General features: G+C 42.6%; 1 protein-coding gene across 8 annotated transcripts; it reads left to right on the forward strand.

Moving 5' to 3' along the window:
* Positions 1-83: 83 nt before the first annotated feature.
* On the forward strand, positions 84-26,101 carry LOC128310580 (trehalase). 8 transcript variants are annotated; one of them, XM_053047255.1, is made up of 7 exons: positions 18,515-18,654; positions 20,744-21,036; positions 22,058-22,409; positions 22,487-23,599; positions 23,676-23,799; positions 25,249-25,363; positions 26,004-26,101. In XM_053047255.1, exons 2-7 carry the CDS (start codon positions 20,852-20,854, stop codon positions 26,029-26,031), a joined length of 1,917 nt encoding a protein of 638 aa, XP_052903215.1. In that variant the 5' UTR covers positions 18,515-18,654; positions 20,744-20,851; the 3' UTR covers positions 26,032-26,101. The 8 variants fall into 8 exon arrangements, 7 of the variants coding, with proteins under 7 accessions (XP_052903220.1, XP_052903218.1, XP_052903219.1 ...); XM_053047257.1 differs by having other exon boundaries at positions 25,249-25,368; positions 25,452-26,096; XR_008288881.1 differs by having other exon boundaries at positions 18,516-18,654; positions 23,676-25,111; positions 25,249-25,368; positions 25,452-26,093.
* Positions 26,102-26,383: the final 282 nt, after the last annotated feature.

A 26,383-nucleotide genomic window follows, 5' to 3' on the forward strand; every position in this document is an offset into this window, starting at 1 on the left:
GGTGCCCGATCCTTTACACTTCCGGTGTTCATTCCAGTGCCAACTTACATTGACACTTCATTTGTCCAATTGTTTTTCATGACCAGCATACGGTTGCATTTCCCATTCTTCCCATGGCTTTCCTACCGGCGTTTCTGTAGAGCATAATACCTAGGGTAAGTAGAATTTTTACATACTTTTCATTAGTTTATTTTTCTGAAGTTTTCATTTAAATAATCGCAGATGATATTTCTTAAACAGTAATAGTGTATGTTTCGATTTTTAAGTTATGTTTAAGACACCTTTCACGTTGTTATCAGTTTCTTTCGATTGATGATTGATGAATTGATGAATGTTCTTCCTGTACATAGTTCAAGCATATGAGAAGTTGAATGTTTTCTTCAAAAAACTGTCACACTAGCACGTTTCGTTTCCGCATATTATGGCTTTTAGTAAAGCTGCACACCACAAAATAGTCAATTGTTGTAAGGCGTAACTCCAACATTATCACACCATTTGCACCATTAAGCCCTGGGCTCCTGGCTGTAGCTGTAGGATGGTAGAGCAGTAGTAAAGTAAGGTGCGCACACCCATCTAAACCAAATGGTAACTTATCAACACAAAAAAGGTAGAGAATCAATTCCAGTATAAACCGTGCACGTACTGCATCAACATAGCGTAGTGTTGGATTTAACCGTAGACTCCTTATGAAACAAAAAACCATAAACCCGGAAGCACTTGCAATATACAAAAAGTAAACTCTACAACCAATGCGGACGGAATTTACGCTCCACAGCCGCAAAAACAAATTAAACCCAACCCTGACGGTTCTGTCACACCCACACATACCCAGTTACGGCATATTAGTACACCGGTAGAGTACAGTGTCCCACCTAAGCTCGCACTAACCCCAACACGGCACCCGAAACACCTACAGTCACTAACCAAAGCAAAACCGAAGCATAGCGATATCATAACAACAGAAAATGATGTTAAGCAGAAATCTCTACTGTCAATTATTAAAGTGTAAAATGGAAGGAAACAATCCCCAGAAAAACCGTGCCGAGGATAAAAGTGTGCAGAGTGGTGCAAGTGGTAAAGCTGCACATGTTTATAAATAAACAACCACGAGGAGAAACGGCAAGGTAAAGTATGGACCTAGAAGAGCTAGGGACAAACTAACCTTTTAAAAAAGGCGATAACATTAGAAACAAGTAACCTAGCTAGAGATATTATACTAAACGCTAAGATAAATCATACGTTGAAACAAAAGACATGATAAAAGAGAGGAAAAACAATCCACCACCCAATCAATCGTTTTCCGTGTTTGTTGGGTTCCGTTGTACAGTTCCTATTTGAAAGTGTTGTAATAATGTTTCATAATCTAATAACGTGGGTAGAACTGTTGGCATGTGAACTGTAGCATCATTTTACTGTTCTATTGACAACTTTATCGCTCGCTTCTGTCGTTATCAAGATTTTAACACTATCCCACCTGTCTGTTATTATCGCTGCCATGGATGATGTTATTGTTGAACTTTTCTTTATTTGAGGTTTGAATTTTTGTTCTTGTTTTTATCAAAACTTTTCGCTATTATGCTTTTATAAAGCGTTTTTGAACAAATAATAATAAAAAAAAAGATAGGAAAAGTGAAGGCATGCTGATGAGAGGCAGGAGGCTCTTTTGTCTAGCATGGAGAAAAAAGGCCAATCAAACCAGCAATGCGAGGATACACGTTTTTTGCGCAATGTCAGGGATCAATGTTTTAAATGACTGTAAACTGTATACACCTGTCTACCAAAGTATCTATTAGAGCTATTGGATCTATTTACTATTTTAACGCATGACAAAAACAGTGCGAAAACAGCGGGCAAAACCCGCGCAGTACAGCCTGCAACAGACAAAAGTTTACCACGTGCAAGCTCATAAACCAATATACGCATCGCACACGCATACCCATTCACTGTCGTCGTTACTGTCGTAGAAAACCAAAACGTTTATCAACAAAACAAAATACAAACTAGCCAACGGAAGGACAGCAAAGTAAACAGAACCCCCCGTCGAACCCAATCGAATCAGATTGTAAACAGCGCCTACTGTACTAACTAACTAATCATCGTGTCGTCCATCTATTTGCCCGCCGTGTCTATGCTGATGCTCATACTGTAGTGTGTTTTATCTGCGAAGAACAGAAAACCAAGCGAAAAAGCGTAAAAAAAAACAAATAAATCGCAAACGTTACAGTTGTAAATAGGAAAAAGTTCAGTAACGCTTACTTAGCGTCAAGTCTTAAGAAAGAGAGAAAGTCTTAAAACAATTAAACAAAACAAACTGAAGCAAAAGCATACCAGATTAGAAAAGGAAATAAGAACAAAAAGAAAAGCTAGACAAAATCCAAATGGCAGTTAATGAGTAAGTGCATGCAAAACTTATTAGAAACAATTTTGCAAACATATTTCAATTTAGACTGCTTGATTCCGCTTGACAAGTCTTCTTGGGTAAAGGGGCATGAAAATACAGCTCTTATCAACAGATGAATATGCATCTTGATGTGTTGTAGACAGAGCAAAAACAAATGGCCAAATTGAGTTAGCTTTCATGATCATTAAATAGGAAAGCTGATGGTTAAGGAATGCAAAACAAAACAAATCTGCACAACGGAAATGTAGAAGAGACCAAATTCGAATGGGAGAAAGGATTAGCATCATAAGGAAAGCACAATAAAATTATTAAAACAGTGCAGCTAATCTGAAAAAATAAACACCGAATCACAACCTAAGCTCATCTAAAAGAGATGAGAAAAAGAGAAAAGAAAACAGAAAAAAACTAAGAGTCAGCATAATACCGCCATGATGGCAACTATTAAACACATCAGTTTTGAAACGCCTCTAGAAAGCGCTCACATTCATAGTTTGACCACATTCAATACGCACCCAGACGCACATGTCAATTTCTTGTAAAGCAAGGCACTACGTAAAAACTTATTTAAAAAGAAAATAATGCTGCTAGCAAGTGGAAAAAAATCCCACAAAACAAGGAATACTAAAATACCCTACATAATAGCAGCACAAAGTGGTGATAGTAAAGACAACGATGAGGTGACCATTGATCCAAAAGAGAGAACAACAAGAAGTAAAAAATAAAAAAACATTAAACCAGTTAGAAAACGCAAAACGTGGTGCACCATTTTCATCGAACAGCGAATAATCGGTACCAATAAAAAAAAGTATTACAAGATAAGAAATATGAAACAAAAGTTGAAAAATCAGCAACAAAAAAAGTAACGCAAATAAAACAATCGAAGACGTAGAAAAATATTTCATGAAAATGCAACGAATTGTTTAAAGGTTGCTTATTAAAATGAGCTTGATATCACAATCAACAGGCCATTTATAAACTATGTGTACAAATTCTTAAACGCGTGGCGGATTGTTTCATCTTGGCAGCGTGTGTTAATTATTTTGTCCTTCACTGTCCAAGTGACAGTACTTCAAGTGACAGCATGTCACGCGTGTATAATACATATGTTGCACTACGTGTGACGTATTTCGCGTGTAGTTTTTTGGACAATTATCAATCAAGGCAAGTCCCTCATGGCATGAAGATTGGTGGTTAAAATTCGTTTAAATTGATTTCAATCTGAAGTGATAAAAATAACCCTTTTCGTGGGGTTGATATTAGATTGTGTGCCGGTTGGTTTCTAATTTATTCAATATGGAGCTAACGCACGAGAACATCCGTCTGTCCTTGAGCTATTTATCAAACGAGATGATGAATGGTTGCAGAATAATCTCTCGCTTGTTGAAGTGCACATCAGACTCTGCTGACATATGTATTCCTATTCCAGGTCTGACACGCATCAGCAGTAGGAAAAAGTTCACGTAACTCGCAACCAGCACGTGCCACACTTTTATCACTACTGTCATTAGCGGTTCCGGACAGAGGAATCGTAAATCAAACCGCAATCACTTGTTGATCTTACGTGCAATCTTAATTGTAGCTCGTAAATCCTGTTCGGCGAGTCCTCGAATAATGCCTTAAAGGTATACCCCATGCCCAGGCGTAATTATATTCTCATAAATTATTTTACTTACCGTCTTGCCTAAAGATTGACGCCATTAACTGTCACGCTTCCCTCGTCCGATTTGTGTCGATAAATTATTAATTTACGAATGCACTATCGTAAATGCAACTTGTTAATTATTCACCCTGATAACATTCTCTAATCAGGATGATTTGGTATCAAACAGCGGTGCACATTCTTATGTAACTGTTTAAACATTTAAATATCGTTCACAACCAGCAGTTCGCTTGCATATGCAACATTTTCTAGAGCGGAGTTGAAACGTGAGTGTGCCATTTACATCTTTTTGTTTTTGTTATTCTTCATACAGAAGAAGAGAAAATGGAAGAAACAAAAACAGATGAATAAACAAATGTACAACAGCTACAATTCATAACATTTTTTTCTCCGTCTGCTCCACGTTGACGCAAATCGTGTGACTCGGCGAAGTGACGTAGCGTTAATGTGCAATTTATGGCGTCAATTGAACGTTAGTTTTCTGGCCGCTCTTTGCGGGGAATGGGGAGTGGATAGGGGAAAACCCGCTCTCGCCCAGTGTCAAGTCAGCAGTCGCATTCCGTAACGCTAGACACTAACACACACTCAACGATTGGACACACCTCCAAGATTGTTTTATTTCCCACTTGATGCAGCTGATCCAAACCTACCCTCAAGGTTGCAAAATTCAAAAACTCACCCCTAACACACCATTCCAGCACACGAACACACAGAGCGTACACATTCGAAAATGGCGCGAATGTGGTTTGAAACGTTGCTCACACGAGACACGAGACGAGCCCACCGAACTGTACGGCACAACCCGGATCCACCTGTCGCAATCCTATTGGCATTAAGCCGACTGCAGACCGGTCTTTCTGCCTGTATGTGTTGGTAACTCTGGTGTAATTTACCTTCGCTATGACGTCACGTAAATAGGGGTTGTTTTTTTGGTTCGAGTCGTGCTCGTACCTTTCACCGTACCTACTCCTTTCGCATGTGCTTTTATTTATTCATTCAAACCGTCAGCTAGTCAACGGCACTGAGACGAATAAACGAGCGCTGTACAACGCGAACTCACATGAATCACCGGGATGTGTAGGCGTGTGTGTGTGCGGGTCGAAAATGCAATTTTATCGAACGGGTGCAACGTTGCATCATACGTACGAAAAATTACAAACAATACCAATTTTTATCGAAGATCGCATCAATTGATCTGAAACAAATCAAATGAATAAATTTATATTCAAATTGTCATTTTAAAGTAATAACAAATTATCTTAACGGAAATTATCTTACCCCCAATCAACCTCTTTTTAAAATATTGTGAGGGAAAAGGCCATTTTTTTAAAATAATCTTAAAAATGTTATAAAGCATATGGTCATTCTTTGGCAACCAAGAATTTTTTTTAACAAATTCGTTATAACACAATTTGCACGTTTTGTACGTGCGAAGCAACACTTCACACTAACAATCGAAAACCAAAGACTCTCTCGCTGTTCGGCATTCTTCAAACGGTATGTTCTGTGCGAAACCAAAACCTGTTACCAGTTAACAAAACGTGGCAAACTTTCGCACCGCGTCGTTTTGCGGTGTAAAGTGTTTCACACCTCGCACACCGCACAGCGCGAACGTCGCGCAACATCCACTCACGTTGCATTGTCCACGTGCACGCTACATATTAGCCGTACGGTTGCTGCGATTGTACGTCATAATTATCATTCTGTTCGACCGTTGGTGGCCTTCAACAGCGAACATGTATGCTGTGGCATATATATCGGCTTCGGCTGGGTGTTCGCCATCGGCCGGCAGCTCTTAGATATCAGCGTGTGTTGGGGTGAGCGATGGGGGGATGTTTCGTACAGGGGGTTGAAATGGCAGTCTACCATAGCGTACAGGAATGTGCAGAACAACACTGCGGCCTACTGTGTCGTTGTACGTTTATATTAGTTAATCTCCCATGAGTGATATCTTTCATGATCTAGTACTAAATACATGATGCAATAATCGTCATTTTTAATACTGCTAATACTTCTACAATAATGCTTCAAATAATGTTTTTTTCAATATCCAATATGGTAATTAAAATGGCGCCTTGTCCATCTCATTGGGCTGCAGTTGTAGCCACCCCTGTACGCAACACAACGGCCAATGATCGGACGAAACTACCACGAGTGTGAGACGACCTCGCTGAGGGAGGAGTTGCTGCCTTGCGTGCGGCTACAGTCTTCGCAAAAACCCGAACGGCAAACGGGTGGAATGGGGTGGGTCAGGTGGAGTGGGTGGGAGGGGGACGAGCGAAAAGCGAAAAGGAAAATGATATAAAAATCTCGTCGAGCTCCATGCCGAACGGTTTAGTCCAATTCGATCGTTTGCCGTTAGCACGTCGCTTCCGTTCCGTTTGATCCTGGTGGTCGTGAGGCAGCAAATTGCGTGCCACATTTAATTTTCCGCCGTCCAAGGTCTGGCGATTCTTCGGGTTTTGTTATCGGAGAAGAGAGAGAGAAAAAGTGAGCAGAAGGAAGTGAAAAGAGAAAAAGCGGATAAAGAGCACCATCAACCGGTGCAACGCGGGCAATAAAGCCCGCAAAGTGTACAGTGAATCTCACAAGGATCTGACCAAAAGTGCAAAAGTGCCCCTTTCGTTTCGTAGCGCACAGTGCAACAGGTGGGCCAGAACGCCAAAACGCGGCAAAACAAAAAGTAAAAGCTGAACCACGGTGCGGAAAGACCTGCTACTGCTTAAACTCGGCTTGTTGTGTTGTGGTGTAGAAGCGCACGGTACAGTTCTGAATTATTTGCGCACGTGAACCGTGAAACGTGCATAGTGAAACACCACTAGTGTATTCGGGGGTCCGATGTGTGACTAGCGAATAACACAGTCAACCAACCGTGCACTACTTCCGTTACACGAGGAGCTGTCAAGCAGTCGATGCGTTACGGTGCGTTAGCGGGTGTTACGAGACGATTACTACTGCAGCAAACAAAACGTACCACAGTTGATTTTCGCGTCACTTACTCCAACCGCAAAATGGCCAGGTGAGTGTTCCGATGCTCTTAACCCACAGCTCTTCGTCTCGGCATTCGCGAGTTCAGTTAGATTCGGTTTGATGATTGCATCATCTCCGTGCCACGTTCTTGCAATTCGAACGATTCTCGTAACAGTGTACGACGTGCTTTGGGACGGAAGAAAACGATGCTACTGACCCTGAGCCGGACAGTGAATGTCAAATCTAACCCGGGTCTAAAATTATTTCACCTGGGAGAGAGGAAGTGTTGTGACTCTGTCGGGAAGCAAGAGTTCGCCCTCGATTGTTTTTCTATTTTGTTGTTGTTTTGTGTTACACGACTTTAGTTGTGTGAGCCTGTTTTTTTCTCTCTTTCTCTCCACACCACAACAAAGTTGCTTGGAAGATTGTATTTTTTGTTACCTGGCAAAGAGCTACTTGTAGGCACACGGGAAAGCCGCTACAGTGTGCCGCTCAGGAAATCGGAAAATTCATCAGCGAAGTTTAGAGACCGGGAACGCGATCGGAAATTTAAAAAAATAAAGCACGTGTTTGTGACCATTTTAGGGGAGAGGGGGTCCCATTTCGGCTCACTTACTTCATGCGTTTGCGCGATTCCCATTCACAGCGCGGACGTGTTAGTGAAAGGAGTTTGTTTGAAGGCGTCTGTTTACGCGCCGGGTTACACGTTTCGCGCAACTTGGGTCATTTTCATTGACCTTCACCGCGCCGGTGCTACGTGTGCTTCTTCCGTTTGTCGTCCCGTTTGTCCTCATCTGCACGTCCGTCCGTAAGTCAATTATGCGTCCCCATCTTCCACACCACCGTGCCTGCCTTTCAACGACTGTTTACGATCTGATATCCGTTACCGTGCCATGTGGTTTGGAAGGGATGATAAAACATACATGCGAGATAGATAAAATTTGCCACTCATGCAACCCGGTAGGTCTTTGCGCGGTCCGTACACGAATGTGACATTTTTTGTGTGACGGTTGGCGAATCTGACGCTTCCCTTTTGCCGTTTGATGCCATTTACCCCTCTGCATCAAATCGTGCTGTATCCGATCAGTTAAAATTAACATTAATTAATCCATCACGGACTCATGCCCGGGCTTCGCTTCGTTTCCTGTGGTTTCGAGTTCAAGCCGAGAGTGAACGAGATCAAGTCCCCGAGAGCGGTGCCTAGCGTCGTCCACTGCATCCTTCACTTCCTGTTTACAAATCGAACGATCGGTTCAAGGCTGAACGCGGGGAGTTGGACGGATGCGGGCAGGAATACCCGCATGTTACATCGGAATTTTATTTAATGAGGCAATTTCCGAGATTCAACGCAAACTCGGCAATGCATTGCTACGAGATGCGATCAACAGTGTGGAGATACAGACGGTGTCTTTGTAATTATAAGTCACCTGTTTCGTATCCCCCGTTCTTCTGTGTGTTGTTCACTCATTCTGGAATGGTTTTAATTACGTTATCTCCTTAATGGCACTGACGCAATGTTAAACAAACAACAGGAGTAATCAAGATCGTTCGAATAAACACTGACTGACGGTTTTTGGAAGTTTTTATTGTGCAAATTTGTCAAACCTTCCATAAATGTCTTTATGTGCTATTAAAATTTGTTTAATTGACTGTTAATAGTTCGTTGTACAATGTTTTGGATCATAGGACCATTAAAAGGTATGCTTAAGACAGTTATGGAAACTCTTAAAATTGATTATGTCTTTTGCTATCAAGGACAAGTTCTTCATACGTGAATCTTGAATATCAGACAAACAAGAAGAATCTCCAATCAAATCTTTATTCGTATTAAGACCTCTCTTACTTATAAGATAAATTTTAATTGTTTCCTTGTATGATTTTTTTCATGTCTTACTTAAGTTACTACTTTAAAATGTCATAACCTTATACGATTATTCTTAGACATTTCAAGTCTTGTTATTGTTACTAACATTCACAATTCGTCTGTGTATTAAGTATCCAAACAAACTATGTCTTATTGTGCATAATTATTCTTTCAATTGCTCTCAATTACATCCTTCTTAAGTAGACAATTTATCTCTGCCAAGAGTTCCATGAATTGTTTACCCCTTGGTATCGCCTTTCGCATTATCTGTCACTAACTCTAGCGTGCACTAGGCAGCCTAAACCATGTCTCCCGCGTGCCATCAGACACGTTTGTTCGTGAGGAAATTATAATAAACTTCTTTCGCGGTGCAACACGTTACGAATACTGGCAAAATTCTCTCCACAAAATTCGTTTTTTTTTTGGTGGTGTGTCGCGATACAATTTTTCCAAAGGTCAGTTTGTAGAACGGATCGATTGATTGGTGAGCTCTTATCACACAAATCAGAAAGCTTATTATTACCTCTGATGATGCGGGGATTTTTTTGATTTATTCTGTAATCTGATAATCTGAAGTCCAGAATGCCAGAAGTTCCTCGACGGAAGTCTACATCAATTACTTCATTTACACCCCGCGATATATGCTTCATTCGTGTGGATAGCACCAGCACTGAGTCATTGCGTTTTACAGCAATGCGAAAAACCAACCACTACATAACGCTTATCATTCTGCTTTCTTATCAGCGACTGTATGACGTTTGGCAAGATATCAACGTCACATATGGTTGTACTTTTCAAATTTCAATGATATTATGCGACGGTACGGTAATAAATGAAGAGAAAGTTTTAGTTATCGTATTCATGGTTTCTTTTGCAATTTTCCTAGAGGTAACACAATTTTGTAATAACAAAATGGTAGACAGAGAAGATGAGTCGATCCACAAACAATACATCTAGGATTTATGCTTCTAAGACACATATCTTTCATCATCTTTTCCCCGCTCATATGGACGTCAACGTCACGTGTATGTAAATTTTTTCGTGCACAATACCGATGACGCAATACCGAACACAAATGAATCCCTCCCACTAGCGCGACGATGACGCACATCGAAATAACACAATTTTGAACAATTTCATCAATTGCTAGACCGACTGGGGGTAATATGTCCTTATGGGTACGAAGAATGGCTTATGTATGAAAGCATCAGTTCCAACTCCCTACAACATTGTCCACTGCGCAAAAGCGTAACGCGCAGCATCGGATGAAGCGTACGCGAAAATGGACGCAACGTAAATTGAAAACTTCATCACTTCCATTACGTTGTACTGAAACGGATTGCCAACAGACGAGATTGTTTAAACTCAATTTACCCACTTGAAGCGACCACACACACCGGCTAAACATCTTCCGCAAACGATGCTATGTGCTCTGTGGTTGCGGGACGTACATTTCACCCTTGGCCATCGAATGCAGCCAAACAAATGGTTGGTTCAATGGCCGCCAAAAATAGCCTCCCGCACACGGTACGTCACACAGTGTGTCGAGTAATATGCGTGAGGTATTTTTGTATATCGTTTGTTTTGCGCATAAACAACGATGAAGTGAGCAATCTGAATGCTGTCACTACGTAGGCGATTGTAACGTTGCAGTTGTATGGTCGGTTTGTGTCTCGGCTAAAGATACAAAAGCGTATCAAAATGCAACAGCTATTGTACATTAAAAAAAAAAGAATTTTAGAAGTAATTTACACATTTTCTTTTTGCTTGTGATTTACTAAAGTAAATTAAATGTCAAATCCAGTCAAAATTATTTAAAAATATATTTTTTTTAACACATGTGCTATAACAATTCATGCAGCGGTGCTACACCTTTGGCGCAACGTGACTTATGTTGCACAGAAATATCGCTGAAATGGTAGTGCAGCATTTAATGTTTTCGCTGTAGTTTTTTTTTCAGGAAAATCATTTAACTTTACAAAAAATAGAGTTCTAGCTTTTGAAGCGTATTTAAAAAAACGCAATAGAATAATATCTTTTAAATAGTCAAAAATTACTTAAATTAACATATTTCTTCAGGATTAGAAGTAGTTGGATTTCAATTTTTAATACAAACTGGTTTAAACTTTCTTAAATGAAGTATTTTCTATCAAACAAAAAGAAAAAAATGAACGCAAACACTGAGCAGTTAGAAGAACAACTTTTTATTAAACACCTCTAGACCTGAATAATAAGTTCTCAAATGTTTCAGTCTATGTTTTTTAAAATACTCTTTTTTAAATGCACATAGTTTTGTTGTAATTGGTAGTTGCCTGAAGTGTCCAAAACACGGAAATATATTTTGTTTCTACGTCATTTTTTGGGCCATTACGATGTTACAGTTCGTTGACTTCATTTGCCCTTCATCGTGTGCAGATTTTATGACCTTGACCATCTACCTCACCCAAAGGCAATAAGTTGTGAAGCTGATCATAAAACTTTATCTTGTAGAATTTTGATTCAAAGCCTAATTTGAGCGGTCAAACCGGATTCTACTCTTGCCCCACCAATCCCATTGAACTGTTCAACATGGATGGTATCAAAGATCGTTGACCGCTCGATTGCCAAATGATCAACATTTGATGCGTATTCGCAATACAAACACGCAACTGCCATCGTCACTTCCTTCCTGTCTAGCGCACGATTAGAATCTGTGAAAAATTCCCCACTTACCATCGGAATGTACGACAAGCGGTAGTTGCCGCATCAGCCGCGTCAGTATCACACGGTCAATTATACGCTCGACTCCCCTAACAGACACCATCGCATGTTGGATGGCGCTAAAGGGAAGCTTGGATGGCAGCTTGGGGGGACGGGGGGCGTTCTCATATCAATTGTCCTTATCCCCTGTGCTGCCCGTACTTTACTTCGCTGACGATGTTGCTCATAAATCCCAATGCTCTCGTACACTCGTAACCCAATACAGTGCAGGTCGTAAATATGTGTTTAGCTGTATTTAGCCTAATATGCTCTCTCTACTCTACTCGCACTCAAAATTGTATTAAATCAGCAATTATGTCCGGTTCATCCTCCTATCAGTTTGACAATTTTTTTGAACACATGGCTTATCTTTATTGCCTTATATTGTACCGTCACCTAGTCAGCTCCTCCCCAGACGGTCGCAGTACCTGATCGATCGACTGTTCGTCACCCTTTCACCACCGAATAACGCACCTTCAAGGGCCGTTACGCTAGTAATACGATTTGTGCTGGCACTGTGTGAAACGACTCTATCACAGCAATTACTTTACCCTTTCCGCTGCTATTGGTTACCCGCAGCCAATCGCCCTTCTTGCCTCAATCTCTCAATCGCACCCCACTCCCCACGGGAGGGCAAGTGTGTGTGTTGGTGTGGCTCGAGAATGTGGAGAGACAAAGCCAGCCAGTAATCAGCAGACCCCGGGAGATTGTTGCCGCACGAATGGAAGTCACACCGACGGGCATATACGTGTGACCGACCTAGAGTAAAGTGTGGGCAGGGAGGTGTGCATGCACCAGGGCACTGTTTCAATCTCCCTTCTCCCGTGCCGGACTGGGCAGGCCCGCATCATCGCCAGGGCAGAGGGTCGTCGGGTTTCACTTTGCGGCACGAGCGCACGGAAGCCGCTAGGTCAGTCCGTCAGTAGTGCGAGTCGCATGCAGCGTGCTTCAAACTTCAAGAAATCCGCGACCCGCGAGTCAACCGTCAAAATTGCTGTCGCGATCGACCAATTTTCGTGTGGCAAGAGAGTGCAAGACACACGCGCGCGCCGTTTTAGTGTCAGTGACAAGTGCGCAAAACGAGCGTAAAGAAGAGAATTCTAATCAACTATTTTTAAGTGTAACCCTAACATCAATGACGTAGTGCCACTGTCAAACGTCAGTGATCGGTTGTGCTTTTTCGTAGTGGTTCGTACAAGATCGTTGGTTTTCTGTTCGCTTGATAACGGCGAAGTCATCGCCCATTGCATCACCACAGCACGTGTGTGTGTTTTCCCGCGCTAGTGCAAGATTTCCCGGGTGTACTAGCGCACGTGTGGCTATGTGTGTGCGATAGTGCGCTTGTGTCGATCAGTCGATCGGTTGCAGAATTTCTCCACTCCGTCTTTCGTTTCTCCTTCTCCCTTTGGTCCCGTTTGATGATTCGTACGTGTTCGGAGGAAGCTAGATGCACCCAGACACCGTCAATTCGCTACAAATTTCTTCTGAGTCGGGTTTTATCCACAAGCAGGTTTTTTTGCAGACGACAACCGTTTTGAAGGTTTTGTTTATCTTTCCGTCACTCGTCTACACCACGATGGAAACCAAGAACTCTTTACGAAGGTGCTACAATGGAAATCACTTCGTATGGCAAAAACACACTGCGAAAAGCGAAACGAGTCCCCAACGACAAGGCCGCGTTGATGTCGAAATGTCACTTCCGTTTTGGAGGGTGTCGGCTTGCATTGGAATTGTACACTCCATTCGTCTGCGAAAATCGCGAACACGCTTAGACACATGATCGCCAGAAGTCCTTCGCGGACAAACCCGGCTGGACGTGTGCGTTTGACTGGGAACGTGTGAATGGAACGTCGTGAACTGGACTCAACATGTCCGGTTCGTGTCTCAGAAAACCTTGAAATACGTGAAAGTAAGTCGCGACGCTTCTTATCGGTAGCGATCGTCGTTCCGCGGGAGGCTTGTTCTGGGAAGAATACAAATCCGACACGATTTTTCCATTCCAAAGCGCGGTGCCGTTCTGCTGATAACGGTCCGCATCATCGGAGACTTCACATCTAGTGGGGCTTCTGGGTTAGATTCACATAATTATCGTGCTTGTTGAACTGTGCATCGCTGGGGCAAGCTGTGGGAAGATCGCGGAATGTAGTGCTTGCGTAAGAGAACAATGGAAAACCGTGGTGGCCTGATCATGTGCAGTGTCTGTGCAATTGCACATGGTAGCTTAGAGAGCGGAAGTTGTCAACATCAGAGCGTGTATTAATGGGGATATTAATCAAAAGCATTCCACAGACTCGACAGCACGTTACAGTGCTCGTACAAAAAAGAAAACACAGTGATATTTTTAGCATTATGAATTGTTTAAAATAATGCCTTATCTAGAAAAAGTCTACATGGTTCTCAGGGGTTATGGCAAATTCTTACGAACATTTACATATTTTTGTAAGTTGCTTCTCAAACTGCATACAGATATAACGTAAATACGTCTTTAATCATATTTCATAGCAAACCGTCACTTTCCTTCATTATCTCTACAATTATAATGATCGAAGATTACTCATTTACAAGACTATTCAAATGATAGTTTCAATGCTAATTGTTTTATGATCTTTCAAAACCTTTACTGAATCTTCATTTGACTTATCATTTGATCGTCCTTTGCAGAAAAACTGGTGGGAAACTCATTGTTTTCATTGTACCAAGCGTGAAACAAACGATTCGGTGCAATTTTCGTGCTATCTGATCCGTATCTGACCTTTCAGTCTGGTGGGATTTTGGTTCGTTCTGTGATTGAGGGAAAGATAGGAACGAAAGAATAGGGGAAAGAAATATTTTCTTTTTCACGTTCAGTAATTCTTGCCTTGCCTATTATTTACTAAAATGATGTAACGTTCTCTTTCGCACTGCTCTTGAAATCATTTTTAGTTCGCTTTCCACATACTTTGTGGAGAGTATCTATTGTATTATGAACTGCTATCGTTATTATGCGTAGTTGATAAACACTGACGAAATATCATTAGAAAATCGTATATCTGAGTATTCTGCAATGCATACAAAAGATAAAAAGTAACCAATCAACCAAACAGAAAAATAATTAGAACGCTTTTTTCGAACCAAAATGACAACCGTTTGAATGTCATGGCGGTTTGAAATGAGAACTGTCACACGGCTGACATTGCCTGTTGCATTGTTGTTTACGTTTTTCATTTCCTCAGCACATTTTTACGGTGCGGCGTGCTCGCGTGAACACAAGTGGCTGAGAAACAAAAGTCCCCAGAGACGTGGTGTGCGCATCCTGACGCGACCCAGATCGCGGGCCAACTCTCCACCGGTGGTAGTCGGAAAATTGCACGTTTTCCGATCGCCCCATTGGCATTCCGCGTATCTGAACAGTGTCGACGCAGCGATCAAAAAAGCACACCCGTTTCCTGGTTAGTTTAGTGCCATCGTGTACATTAGTTGCAGTGTAGTGTATTCTTCCAGTGTTAATTTTCCATTCGCACGAGTACGAGTACACCTGCAAGAATGTTTTACTAAAAGTGAAACAAAACGACAACGTCGTGGAGACGTGGAGAAGAACGCCTGAACGGCCATTACCGGAAGTGAAAAATAGCTTGCTTGCGAAAACTTGAGGTGGAAATTTGAGCAGAGCAGAAGTATTGCAAGCAAGATGTTGGTAACATCAACCAGCAACATCAACAAAATGGGACCAATCCAATCCCTCCCGGACAGGTACATTTAAAACGCTAATAGGAATGTTGATATAATTTTAGGTTTTCGATACGATAAACACATCCTATTCGCCAAGGAAACTTTTCTACCAACCCGTCCTGAAGTTTCGATACGTTTTCGTGAGATTTTGGCGAATTGATTGACCTTTTCCTCTCGAAATAAGCCAAAAAGGAATGTGCAATAAGCTACCCGGGACGGGAATGGTTATCCAAATGAGCGAAGAATTTGTAACGTAACCTCACCTGGCGCTGTAGCTTGTGTAGAAATAACAGGGAAACCTGTCAACGAATAGCAGCGACAAAAAAATTAAGCAATATTTATTATCATCACAACAGCCCGTCCGCACCGCGTTACCACTTGACGGAGGTTTTATAGTTCGGTTGTTTTTTTTTCGTGTCTGTCACAAATCCACTGACTGACACGGACATGCTTCGTCAAGGGTAATAAAAATCTCTTCCAAATTGCCCATTAATTTTGCAAACGCCAATTCGCCAATGCCACAACGAGATAAACTTGTTGATAAAGTTAACTGATGAAGAGGGACAAACAAAGTAATTCAGCATGTAAAAAAGGTGCTAAATGATATGCACAGCAACGTATCGCTTGTCATGCTTGAGCTCGTGTCCGTTAAGGCACTTACTTTTGGTCTGTTCTGTGTGTTTTTCATATAATTTATTACATTAGTTTTATGGCGATTATTGAATACCCTCGTGTTGGGTCGTCCGCCTGTGTCTACCCTTGATCATTTTGTTCTTGGCCTTCGTAGCAGAAAAAACGTGATCTTGAGAATCGACTGTGTCAAGATAAGCAGTGGAACGATAAGTAAACTAAAATTGTCCTCTAAAACGCTCAGTTATCGAGAGCGCAATAATAGGAATCAGTAATTATGTTTTGAAAAGTTGTTTTTACACCTATGTAAACGGTTTCTTTGAGCAATCAAATTATAACAATAATCCTTTGCGGCGGTACGGCACAACACGTTGCTGTTAGAGATAGTTTGAAGAAATCTCTTTACCCTGAATGACGTATCTTATCTGTTTTCAGGGTGCGTAAATAAATTTCGGCTCATCCGCGTCATTGAGCAAAAGAATGCCGCGCATGATAAGGACGCCTAGTAGTCGTTCCGCAGATGATAATTGATGGCAAGGTGGCAGACTAACGCCTTCACTGGAACATTGACTTTCCCCTCTGTTGGGAGAAGCGACGTTGTGTAAACATTACCAGCTTCTAGTCCAAGCACGTGTACGATAGATCGATGATCTCGTTTCACTTGCGAGACGAATGTGTGCGATTTGCGATCGTGAATTATCACCGCAATCTATAGCAGAACGCAGACAAACAACCACGCTCACGTGTACGTCACTCCATGCGCACTAAGAAGAACGTGATTAAGCCAGGAACCAAAGACGGATTTGATGTTATACGCGCTTTGCTTAGTCAGTTAGTTGATAACGAACGGTCGGTTTGTGAACAGTTCAAGTTCTAAGTGGTCATGCACGACCATCGGCATCAAGCCACAAGCAGAGCGAAAAGATACACAAACTGCAACACAAAATTGGCTTTGGTGACATTGTCGATCGGAAAGCCTTCATCTGTTCGGGAGAAATATGGCGTTGCTTGTACTACGAACAGGTCGGCCCGGTTTGCGGTGGGACGTCTCGGCCATAAGTTCCGCTATTTGTCCAACTGGCGGCCGGCTGGGAAGCTTGGCCTTGACCGGGACGCAGCGAAGGACCTCGTGCAGTGTCAGTGTCAAACTGCGGCAACCCACGCTCTGGGAGTTGATGAGGTAAGGCTGAGCAGCCGATTGCCAAACGTAGCTAATTACCATACACCGCTACCGTAAGCACACGAGGGCTTTATAAAGCAGATGGTGAATAAAACGAAGGCTCTCTGGGTGGTTGCACAAAACAAGCATAATAATGAAGCAAACTGTTGATCGACGACAGCTTCGGAGCCGGCGAGAATTGCATTGAACGTTGCAACACGCGTGGCACGTGCGCTTAGAATAAGTGTGCAAATGTTTGATAGTGGATTCTATTGATTAATTCATGTAAATGTTATTGAAACAATCCCGACAGGGTTGTCAAACTCGCTAGAACTCTGAAAGGCATATCAAGGTTTTCAACTCCTCACCGGGCAGGTTAATGAGGAATTAAACTTTAAAAGTTTGCCTTGTCCTCAATATTAACCCGTTTTAGATAACTTAAAGCAGTTGACCTAATTTTAGCACCTTCTTTGTTATCTACCACGAGGCCAGGAACTTCTACCGGCACCAGAGCGTATGTGGCACCTACTCGATCTACTTCCGGCCGTAAAAGTGTTTTGCAAAAGGAATTAAGATTGTAGCTGGAAGGTTGGAAAGCGTTCCATGTAACGACATCCACCAAGCGTTAGAATGTGATTGTTCCTTTAATCAGATACTAAAGTGCTGTTGATTACAATCAGGTGCTCAGTATTCTTTGCAACTGTTAATAACAAAAAAGTTACGTACACTGTACGTTCTCCACGCTTTCTAGCGGAACAAAATAGTGGCAAAATAGAAAAATGGCACCGTTTGAATAGTCCATTAGCGTTACACCCCTCGGTATCGTTTCACTTTCTCACAGCTCCCACCATTACGTGCCGAAACGGGATTGTGTGTACACAAGTGTGCAGCAAACTGGCTGGAACTAGAATTGCTTTTATTTGCACCAAACGCGCGTCTACACACTTCCACCGTTCCACCAGCTAGATAGATCGGGTGCGGTGACAAAGATAACAATAATTGACCGCTGCGTACTAATATAAAACCGCAATCAGTCGGAAGTCGTACCACCATGTGTGTCCACTAACACACCCTTCGCGCTGCGTATCTACTTAATCGGGGTGCCGACAACGTCATCAGCATAGACAATAGTGTCGAAGTTGTCGGTCGGCTACTCTGTCACTGGTTCGGATGTTTTAACGTCCAGGTCTCCACCATTACCAACGCAACGGGTATTCGCGAGCGGTATCCGTCTTAAATTCCACACCGCACCGGGTCGAAGCGTTAGAGAGTGTCGTTAGTAGATCCCGTCCGCTCGTGTGCTGCGTATCCGCTTGATTCGCAAACGAGGAATCGCGAAGGTGTGTTTCCATCGGCGGCGGTGGTGGTCTTTATAAAACGGTTCGGTGCCAATTTTACCCAATTCATTTGCGTACGGATCGCGCGCCTGAGAACATCTCGTCTTGCGGTGTCGATCTTCCGTATCCGTCCAAGCTAAATCCCACCGGTGTGTCGTCGGTGTGCGTGTTGCGTGGGTAGTGTTTGTGAGTCCTTTTTTAAATAAAAACGAGGATCCCCTGTTTAGAGCGTGGAAGATCTTTAGTACCTCTTAGTGACAGTGAAGATCCAATTTAGTGTTACTTTCTAAGGCGAACCATCCTCTGCTTATTTTCAAATGACCTCTAATCTTAAATACTACACACAACGTCTTATCACCAACGGGGACCTGGCGGTCTGTTATCCGGGGAAGAAGTGTGTTGGGTTCTGAAAAGCTTACACTACAGAGTGCATTATTTGTAACTTTATCCCTTGCATTGCGATCGTAATAGGGGCGTATGAAGTGCATTTCGTAATGTCCAAAAGCAGATATAGTTCATGACACATTTTTGCCCTACCAAATAGTGCGGAAATAGTGACGGTTTGGTGTATTTAAGTGAAATGCGCATCAAGCATTCAATCGTGAATAAGGTGAATCATGTGCCCGCTGGTCGCTGGGGACGAAAGACGCAAATGAAAGATATTTTTACCGATCGCTGTGGTGTCGAACGATATTTCTTATTTATACCACACAGAAAAAAGAAAATGGAAAAATATTTTTATGATAGTTTAGCATTACCACTGTTAGCCCAGTGCCAGAGACAAGTCGTCCAAAATGGTTGTCATATCGCTTTTGGCCTTGTGACAAATTGCGGGTGAAATGTACACAATGTGTTATTTATTAAAGCCAACACCACTTTCCGACCAAACCGTATATCGACCTCATTTGTGCCCTTATATCTACTCAGAGAATCGTACACAATACCATTGCCACTCGAAACTTAGTTCAATTATTTGTTTATCTATCGATAATATGTATTCTAATCAACCACAATATTATCTTTATTTTCTATTTTAATTTACCCACATCGGGAATCCTTGGAACTGGATCTTGTTTGTTCGTCCGTCAACATCCATTTTGTTGTCCCTTTTAATAAAGCCAAAGCAATGCCACTTCCGGTAGTAGCTTATCCGCTAGAGTTGGCAATCGGTAAGCGAAACTGAGTGACAATCAAATTCTTTTTCCGGCATGGTTTGTTAGAATCGCTCATGTTTTCGGCCACAGTATAGAATAGTTCCCATCCCATTTACGGAGCTCCTGCTCATTATTGTCCCCGGTATAATTTTGCAAATGGCTTACCTTCGAGAGTCAGCAATCGTTAGATAATGTCCATCCAAAATTCAGTAACGCCCCGTTGCACTTTACGAACACAGCGAGACAATTTCGGCCCTGTTTGACTTTATCAGCTGTGAATTGATTGTGGGCATTATAGATTGTAATGCTAACGTACGTGTTGCTGATGGCGAGACCTCTTCGACTTATTATGTTCCATCAAGCAGAATTGCCTTGTTCCATTGTTTGGTAACGTTATAATAGGGTGATAATGTCGCGTTACTGCTATTAATAACAGCTCTAGAATCATCATGATTGATTAACCTCTTCACTGCAAAGGTGCGGTAGTAGTTGATGAATTTATCTATTTTTAAACCTCATGATCAGTTGCGTAATTAAATTAAAAGCACATTAGTTAGGGATTTCCCGATACCATTTCTGCATGGATTAGCGAAATTCCCATCCACCCGTCTACACCGAGCGCTTGCCGACCGGTGGGGTTATTTTAGTCAGTTTGTCAGCAATAACCCGTTCTCACCATCAGCAGATTATACCAAACTTCCCACAAAATCCTGTTCGGTGCGTCCGCAATGGTTTTGCTTTCTGTCTCCACCTGTGATTCCTCTGTGTATATCTGGACTTTTTAAGGTCGATTACGTTCGGTACTTGCAGTAGTCCCCCTTAACGGAGGGACTTCCCAAGTCTGTAGTGGAGGACGCCACTCGTTGTCGATGTGTGCAACCGCAATGGCAAAAGACTTCGTCGTGCATTTAGAACGCAGTCACGGAAGCAAACGCTAGCCCGGAAAGTCCACCCGAAGGCTGCGGTCGGTCGTGCTTCGGTCGGTGTAAAATGTGTACAAAAGCACGTTGCTGCATTGTGTTCTACTCCTTCATCCGCGGCACTGTTCTTGGCCACTGGCACTGCTGGGACGTTGTGCTGGATTCCAAATATGTCTCCATTTATTTGTTGACTTCTATTAGGTCTATGTTAAGGTCACCGTAGACTCCACGTGATAGACTCCATACCCCCAAAAACCCAAATACCCGGTAGTGTAGTGTCCTAAACGGCTCCAGCATATAATAGTAGTGATGTTACAAACGCGGCAACCAGTGGACAAACGAGGGCGGTCATGTCCGTTGGGAATTGTGATAGTTGCAGCCTGTTGGTTGGTTGCCGTTCCGGCCACCGTACGGGCAGCGGCCCTTGTCGCAAAGGAAGTGCCCTATATTGTCGATAATCGGCAGCTAGAAGCACTCGAGCCCTCCTGCAAGAGGTAAGATCGTTAGTGAGTAGACATACTTTTTCCGCGAACCAGCGAAAATAAAAAAACCGTTCCAGAATTCTTTCCATTTCCACATGCAGTGGCACGTTTTGGTCTAATTTAGCACGTATTTTACAAACAACGCTCGAGAGACAGCAAATTAAAGATGCAAATATTGAAACACGAACCCCGGGAGACGATTTATGCTTGAATAGATAATGAAGGTGTTAACACCACAGTCTATGTGCAAAGCAACATCGGTTCAACAATTGCACTTATGCATTTAAATAGAAAGGCAAGTTTGTCGTTCGTGCTACGGTAAAATAATAGTGGCTATTTGTCGAGGTTTAAACTCCACATGGTAACAAGTGGGAACTTCGTTTATTTGCTCTTCTGACGCAACAGCGAAACATAATGATTTGCCACTTTGTAATGTTCATCTGGAACGTTCTTGAAATTTATTTTACCATTAATTACGACATCATTCCAGTGCTTTCCATTAAATTACCAATATTAATGGTGACCACCGGGTTGATTTTATAATGCACAACATTTACAACAACAACAAAATCACATTACTTCTAAAAATAAAGCACTTAAACCTCCACCAACTCTCACACCCCGTAACTTGTGGTCAGGAAATTGTTAAGTCACGGGATGAAATGAATTTCTATTGTTCCAGAGTGCGGGGCCTGCGCGGGTGTGCGAAATACAATCAAATAGCTTCCGATAGTGTAAATTAAATGGAAATGGTCAATAAGTGGTGTAAAAACAAAGTAACGCTTCCGTAACGCATCAACCGGCAAGGAAATGTATAAATGAACCCCGATGGACATTAGACGACTCGGGAATATATGTTTACTACATCCGTATTTCTTATCTATCCATTGTGGAGAGTAATGAAAGTGATCGAAAATAAAACTGGAAGCCCTATAAGTGTGGCGTCACGTAGTCGCGATGGGAATGAGCGCAGGATCTCATGTGTGTCAAATGTCCGCAATAATCATCTTTCCCTGTTCTTTTCCGTTCACAGTGAAATTTACTGTCATGGAGATCTGCTGAAGACGGTGCAGATGAGCGAAATCTATCCAGATTCGAAGACGTTCGTGGACATGAAGATGCGTCAGTCGCCGAACGATACGCTCGATTCGTTCCACGAGTTTATGGCCGCCCAGAACAACAGCCCGTCGAGGGATAAGCTGCGGGAGTGGGTTGAGCTGAACTTTGACAAGCCGGGTGCCGAGTTCGAGCTATGGACACCGGAAGATTGGACCGCCAAGCCAAAGTTCCTCGACCGCATCAAGGATACCGATTTGCGCGAATTTGCCTCCGAGCTCAACAAGATTTGGCATGAGCTCGGTCGCAAAATGACGACGGATGTTGCGGTAAGCAGGAAGTCTTTGTGGACGTTTTGGAAGTGGTTCTTAAAGGGTTTTTTTTTCTTTATTTTCTGCATCTTCAGCTCAATCCGGATCTGTACTCCATCATCCATGTGGATAATCCGGTAATCGTCCCTGGTGGTCGGTTCCGGGAGTTCTACTACTGGGACTCGTACTGGATCGTGAAGGGATTGCTGCTGTCCGAAATGTACTCAACCACCAAGGGCATGCTGGAGAACTTCCTGTCGATCATCCAGCGCTATGGTTTCATTCCGAACGGTGGACGCATCTACTACAGCATGCGTTCGCAGCCACCGCTGCTGTGCGGTATGTTCAAGGCGTACGTCGAAGCCACCAACGACACCAAATTTGCGATGGACAGTGTGGAGATACTCGAACGCGAGTTTCAATTCTTCATGAACAACTACGTGACGGAGGTGAACAACCATCAGCTCGCGACGTACGGGTACAAATCGAGCGGACCGCGGCCAGAATCGTACCGAGAGGATGTGCTCAGTGCGGCCATCTTCGAGCGGGAAGAGGACAAACAGGACTACTACTGTGAGCTGAAGGCTGCCGCCGAAAGTGGTATGGATTTCTCGAGCCGTTGGTTCATCAAGGACGGCACCAACTCGGGCAACCTTACCGATCTCAAATGCCGCTCGATCGTAGCGGTCGAGCTTAATGCAATCCTCTACTGGAACGCACTCGTCATTGCGGAGTTCTACGGTTATCGTAACGATATCAACTCGATCGCGAAAAAGGAAGAATATCTCGCCAAGGCGGAAGAGCTGAAGAAAGCGATCAATGCGGTACTGTGGGATGAGCAGGAAGGTGCCTGGTTCGATTACGATCTGATCAACAAGAAGCTGCGCAAATACTTCACACCAACGAACCTGTCGCCGCTGTGGGTTGGATGTTACGATCGGGCGGATAAGAATCTACCGAAGCGCGTACTGGACTACATTGATCGCTTGCAGCTCGATCGCTATCCCGGCGGTGTGCCGAACACGCTGCAGAACACCAACGAACAGTGGGACTTCCCGAACGTGTGGGCCCCGATGCAGCATATGCTCGTGATGGGGCTGGATTCGCTCGACAACGCGGACGCGAAGGAACTTGCCTTCCGGTGGGCGCAACGGTGGGTTCGGGGGAATTATCTCACCTACAACAAAACGAAGGCCATGTTCGAGAAGGTGAGTGAGGGGAGATAGATTTGCTGCTTTTTGTTCTTTTGTGAATAACTCTTTTCTCTTTACATTCCATCTTTAGTACGATGCACAAGAGCTCGGTGGACATGGCAGTGGAGGTGAGTACGACGTGCAGACCGGGTTCGGCTGGACAAACGGTGCCGCAATGGATCTGATGAACAAGTACGGCGACAGACTGACGACAGGTGCGATAGAGTGAACAAGCGTCCATCCAATACTTTCATTCTATCCTACTTCCGATTTTCAACCATGTGCCGTTGTATGTGTCCTGCATCCTTTCTCCGAGGTCCCGACGTGGAAGTTAAAAAAAAAACACACACACACACATATAATCATTATCATGATCCGCCATCACAAAAGAAAATTTGACGAGCAGAACTTTCGAATAAGAATGTCCTCTCGTTTTTCTCTTGTTGTCCCACGTACACTTTTGTGAGAAAGGAGAAGCGCGATTCATTCGACTCATGACACTCGCATTTTTTATGTTTGTTTCCTGTCCGTTTAAAAAACATACGCATTGATTTCCATTTATGTATTTTTGTTTGTTTTGTTTAAAAAAAAAGTTATAACAAAATACGACAGAGAGTAGATCGAGAGTTTAGGTTTAGGGTTTAGTACAAAGCAAATAGCCGACTACAGGCACCTTCCTGTTAGCTTACCCTCAGGATGGCTGTTTTACGTCCGTGTGGAGTGGCCTCTAAGTGACAATAATGGCGTATTTATTTGACAACACTTGCATCGCTTGGTGTGATTGAACGAGAACATTGTTAGAGTTCCCTTACATTGCGAGTGAAAGATTAACGTGCGAATCTTATTAAAAGCCGTAGAAGATTATTGTTGTAGCCTGCTTTTATGGTTTTTCTGTGCCAGGACAAGCATTATCTTTCGCAGAGTGTCGACCGAAGGGCAAACAAATAATGCAATGCAACCAACGCCCGAGATAGAGTAGTGTTTTAGAAGCAGATGTGATAGTTAGGACGGAAATTGGAATCAATTTTAACATGTATCTAAAGCAAACCGACGGAAATGATCCGTATTCTTGAGACATTTTAACAACCTTTCCCTTCTATGGCACAAACAAACAACGAACGAGCGACGCCTTAGCTGTAGTTTGCTCAGAATAGAATAGAATTTACGGATGTCAAACATTTTACAAGCAAATCATCCAACACGGGTGTAGTACTGCTACGAAATAAAAAAAAACGCGCAAACAAGAATGGCAAGCAGAGAACTCACAGTAGTCTCGTGCGGAAGATAAAAGTGAATTGGTCAAATCATTAATATCGCAGCGAGCAAAAATTGCAAAACAATGCACCGAAAACATCCATCTGTGTACGTCCAAACTTCCTTCCGCATCATCGAAGGTATCTTGCGTCCATCATCTGTACCGTTTCTTCGCACCCTATGAAACTATTGGCGCTTCTTCTGAAGTGATGTTCTAAATTTTGCTCACCATCTTTACGCCGCACGAAACAAAACCTCACCATGGAATTGTGTGTAAGTGTTACCCCTTTTTCACGCTCATTGTGTTGCATTAGTTTTGGTAGTGGTGGTTGTCATGCATGCTAACAAACGCTAAGATGGTGAATGTGGAATTGTAACTAAGCTATTGTTCTACTCTTTACTTACTCTAGTGGATGACGAAGGGAATCCGAATGACACTGGAAATGGAAACGGTGCGCTGGTAGCATACTCCATCAACACCGGTATTATTGCCACCATTATAGCATTCTTCGTTGGCGTGTTCGGGTGAGGTAAGCTGATCGTTACACCAAACAGTTCGAGACTTTCTATGTTATCGCTGGACCTAATCTTTCCTTTTGCTTCCAATTTGCAGCTTAATCGTCGATGCTGAACCATCATTTCATCCGTGTCTCCTGGAACACACTTTTCAATATTAACCGCACGAACCGGCACCGGCAGATCACGCATTGAATTTGTGTCTCAACGCGCGTTTTGCTTTCCTAGCGCTTAATATGTGATATAGGACAACCGTAAACGAAAGAAAAGCTATATTCCCCACCTTTCCATATTCTTACTTATCATTCCTCTTAACAGAAATAATCTATAACCTGCCTGTTGCATTGCTTGTGTGATACAGAGCTGCAAGTATTATTTAAAACCACGATCGTATTACGCATTGCAGGGCAAACGAAATGCGTTCTTTTGGTTTTATCGATCAACAACGTTTATCATCTGTTGATTACCCCTCCCGTATTATGCATGGACTTAAAAACGAAATTAAGCAAACAATCCATAAAACGTTAAACACTAGTTCATCGATTTGTTCCACATTCGGCGAAAGAAAGTATTAAATAATAATTTTCCTTCTCTTATTTCCCCCTAAACGGTTTGATCGGTGCTTGCATTTGAAATTTGCCAACCGCAGCATATTCCGACGGTTTTTCGGTCGATGAACCACCCGTTACAATGGCGTCAACTACGAAGTGTTGGTTGTGGTCGTATTTCTATTAAATAAATGTTTAATTGAACTTCTTTCATGCTTTACTTCCAAAATTATAAAATAATGATATCACAAGCGCCTCGGATGCCGCATTAAATGTTCGCGCACGTTTCAATGAATTATATCAATTTATTCATTGAAAACGAATGCATTTCGTTTGTGTTTTGTCAAACAAACGCTTATTAGCATGATCTAATATTATTCAATGAAACATTGAAAATTTCATGAAATATTTCATGAAACATTACATGAAATACCAGGTGTCACCTCTTGAAAAATATCCTCAGCAATATCCTATCCTCAGC

This window comes from Anopheles moucheti, chromosome 2, assembly GCF_943734755.1.
Source record: "Anopheles moucheti chromosome 2, idAnoMoucSN_F20_07, whole genome shotgun sequence".
Taxonomy (NCBI): Eukaryota; Metazoa; Arthropoda; class Insecta; order Diptera; family Culicidae; genus Anopheles; species Anopheles moucheti.

What these genes read in the sequence shown, in the direction of transcription:
- LOC128310580 (XM_053047255.1), top strand. Translation starts at nt 20,852, where the DNA reads ATGTTACAAACGCGGCAACCAGTGGACAAACGAGGGCGGTCATGTCCG. An exon ending in CTCGAGCCCTCCTGCAAGAG is followed by an intron (nt 21,037 to 22,057) that starts GTAAGATCGTTA and finishes TTCCGTTCACAG; the next exon opens with TGAAATTTACTGTCATGGAG. An exon ending in AAATGACGACGGATGTTGCG is followed by an intron (nt 22,410 to 22,486) that starts GTAAGCAGGAAG and finishes CTGCATCTTCAG; the next exon opens with CTCAATCCGGATCTGTACTC.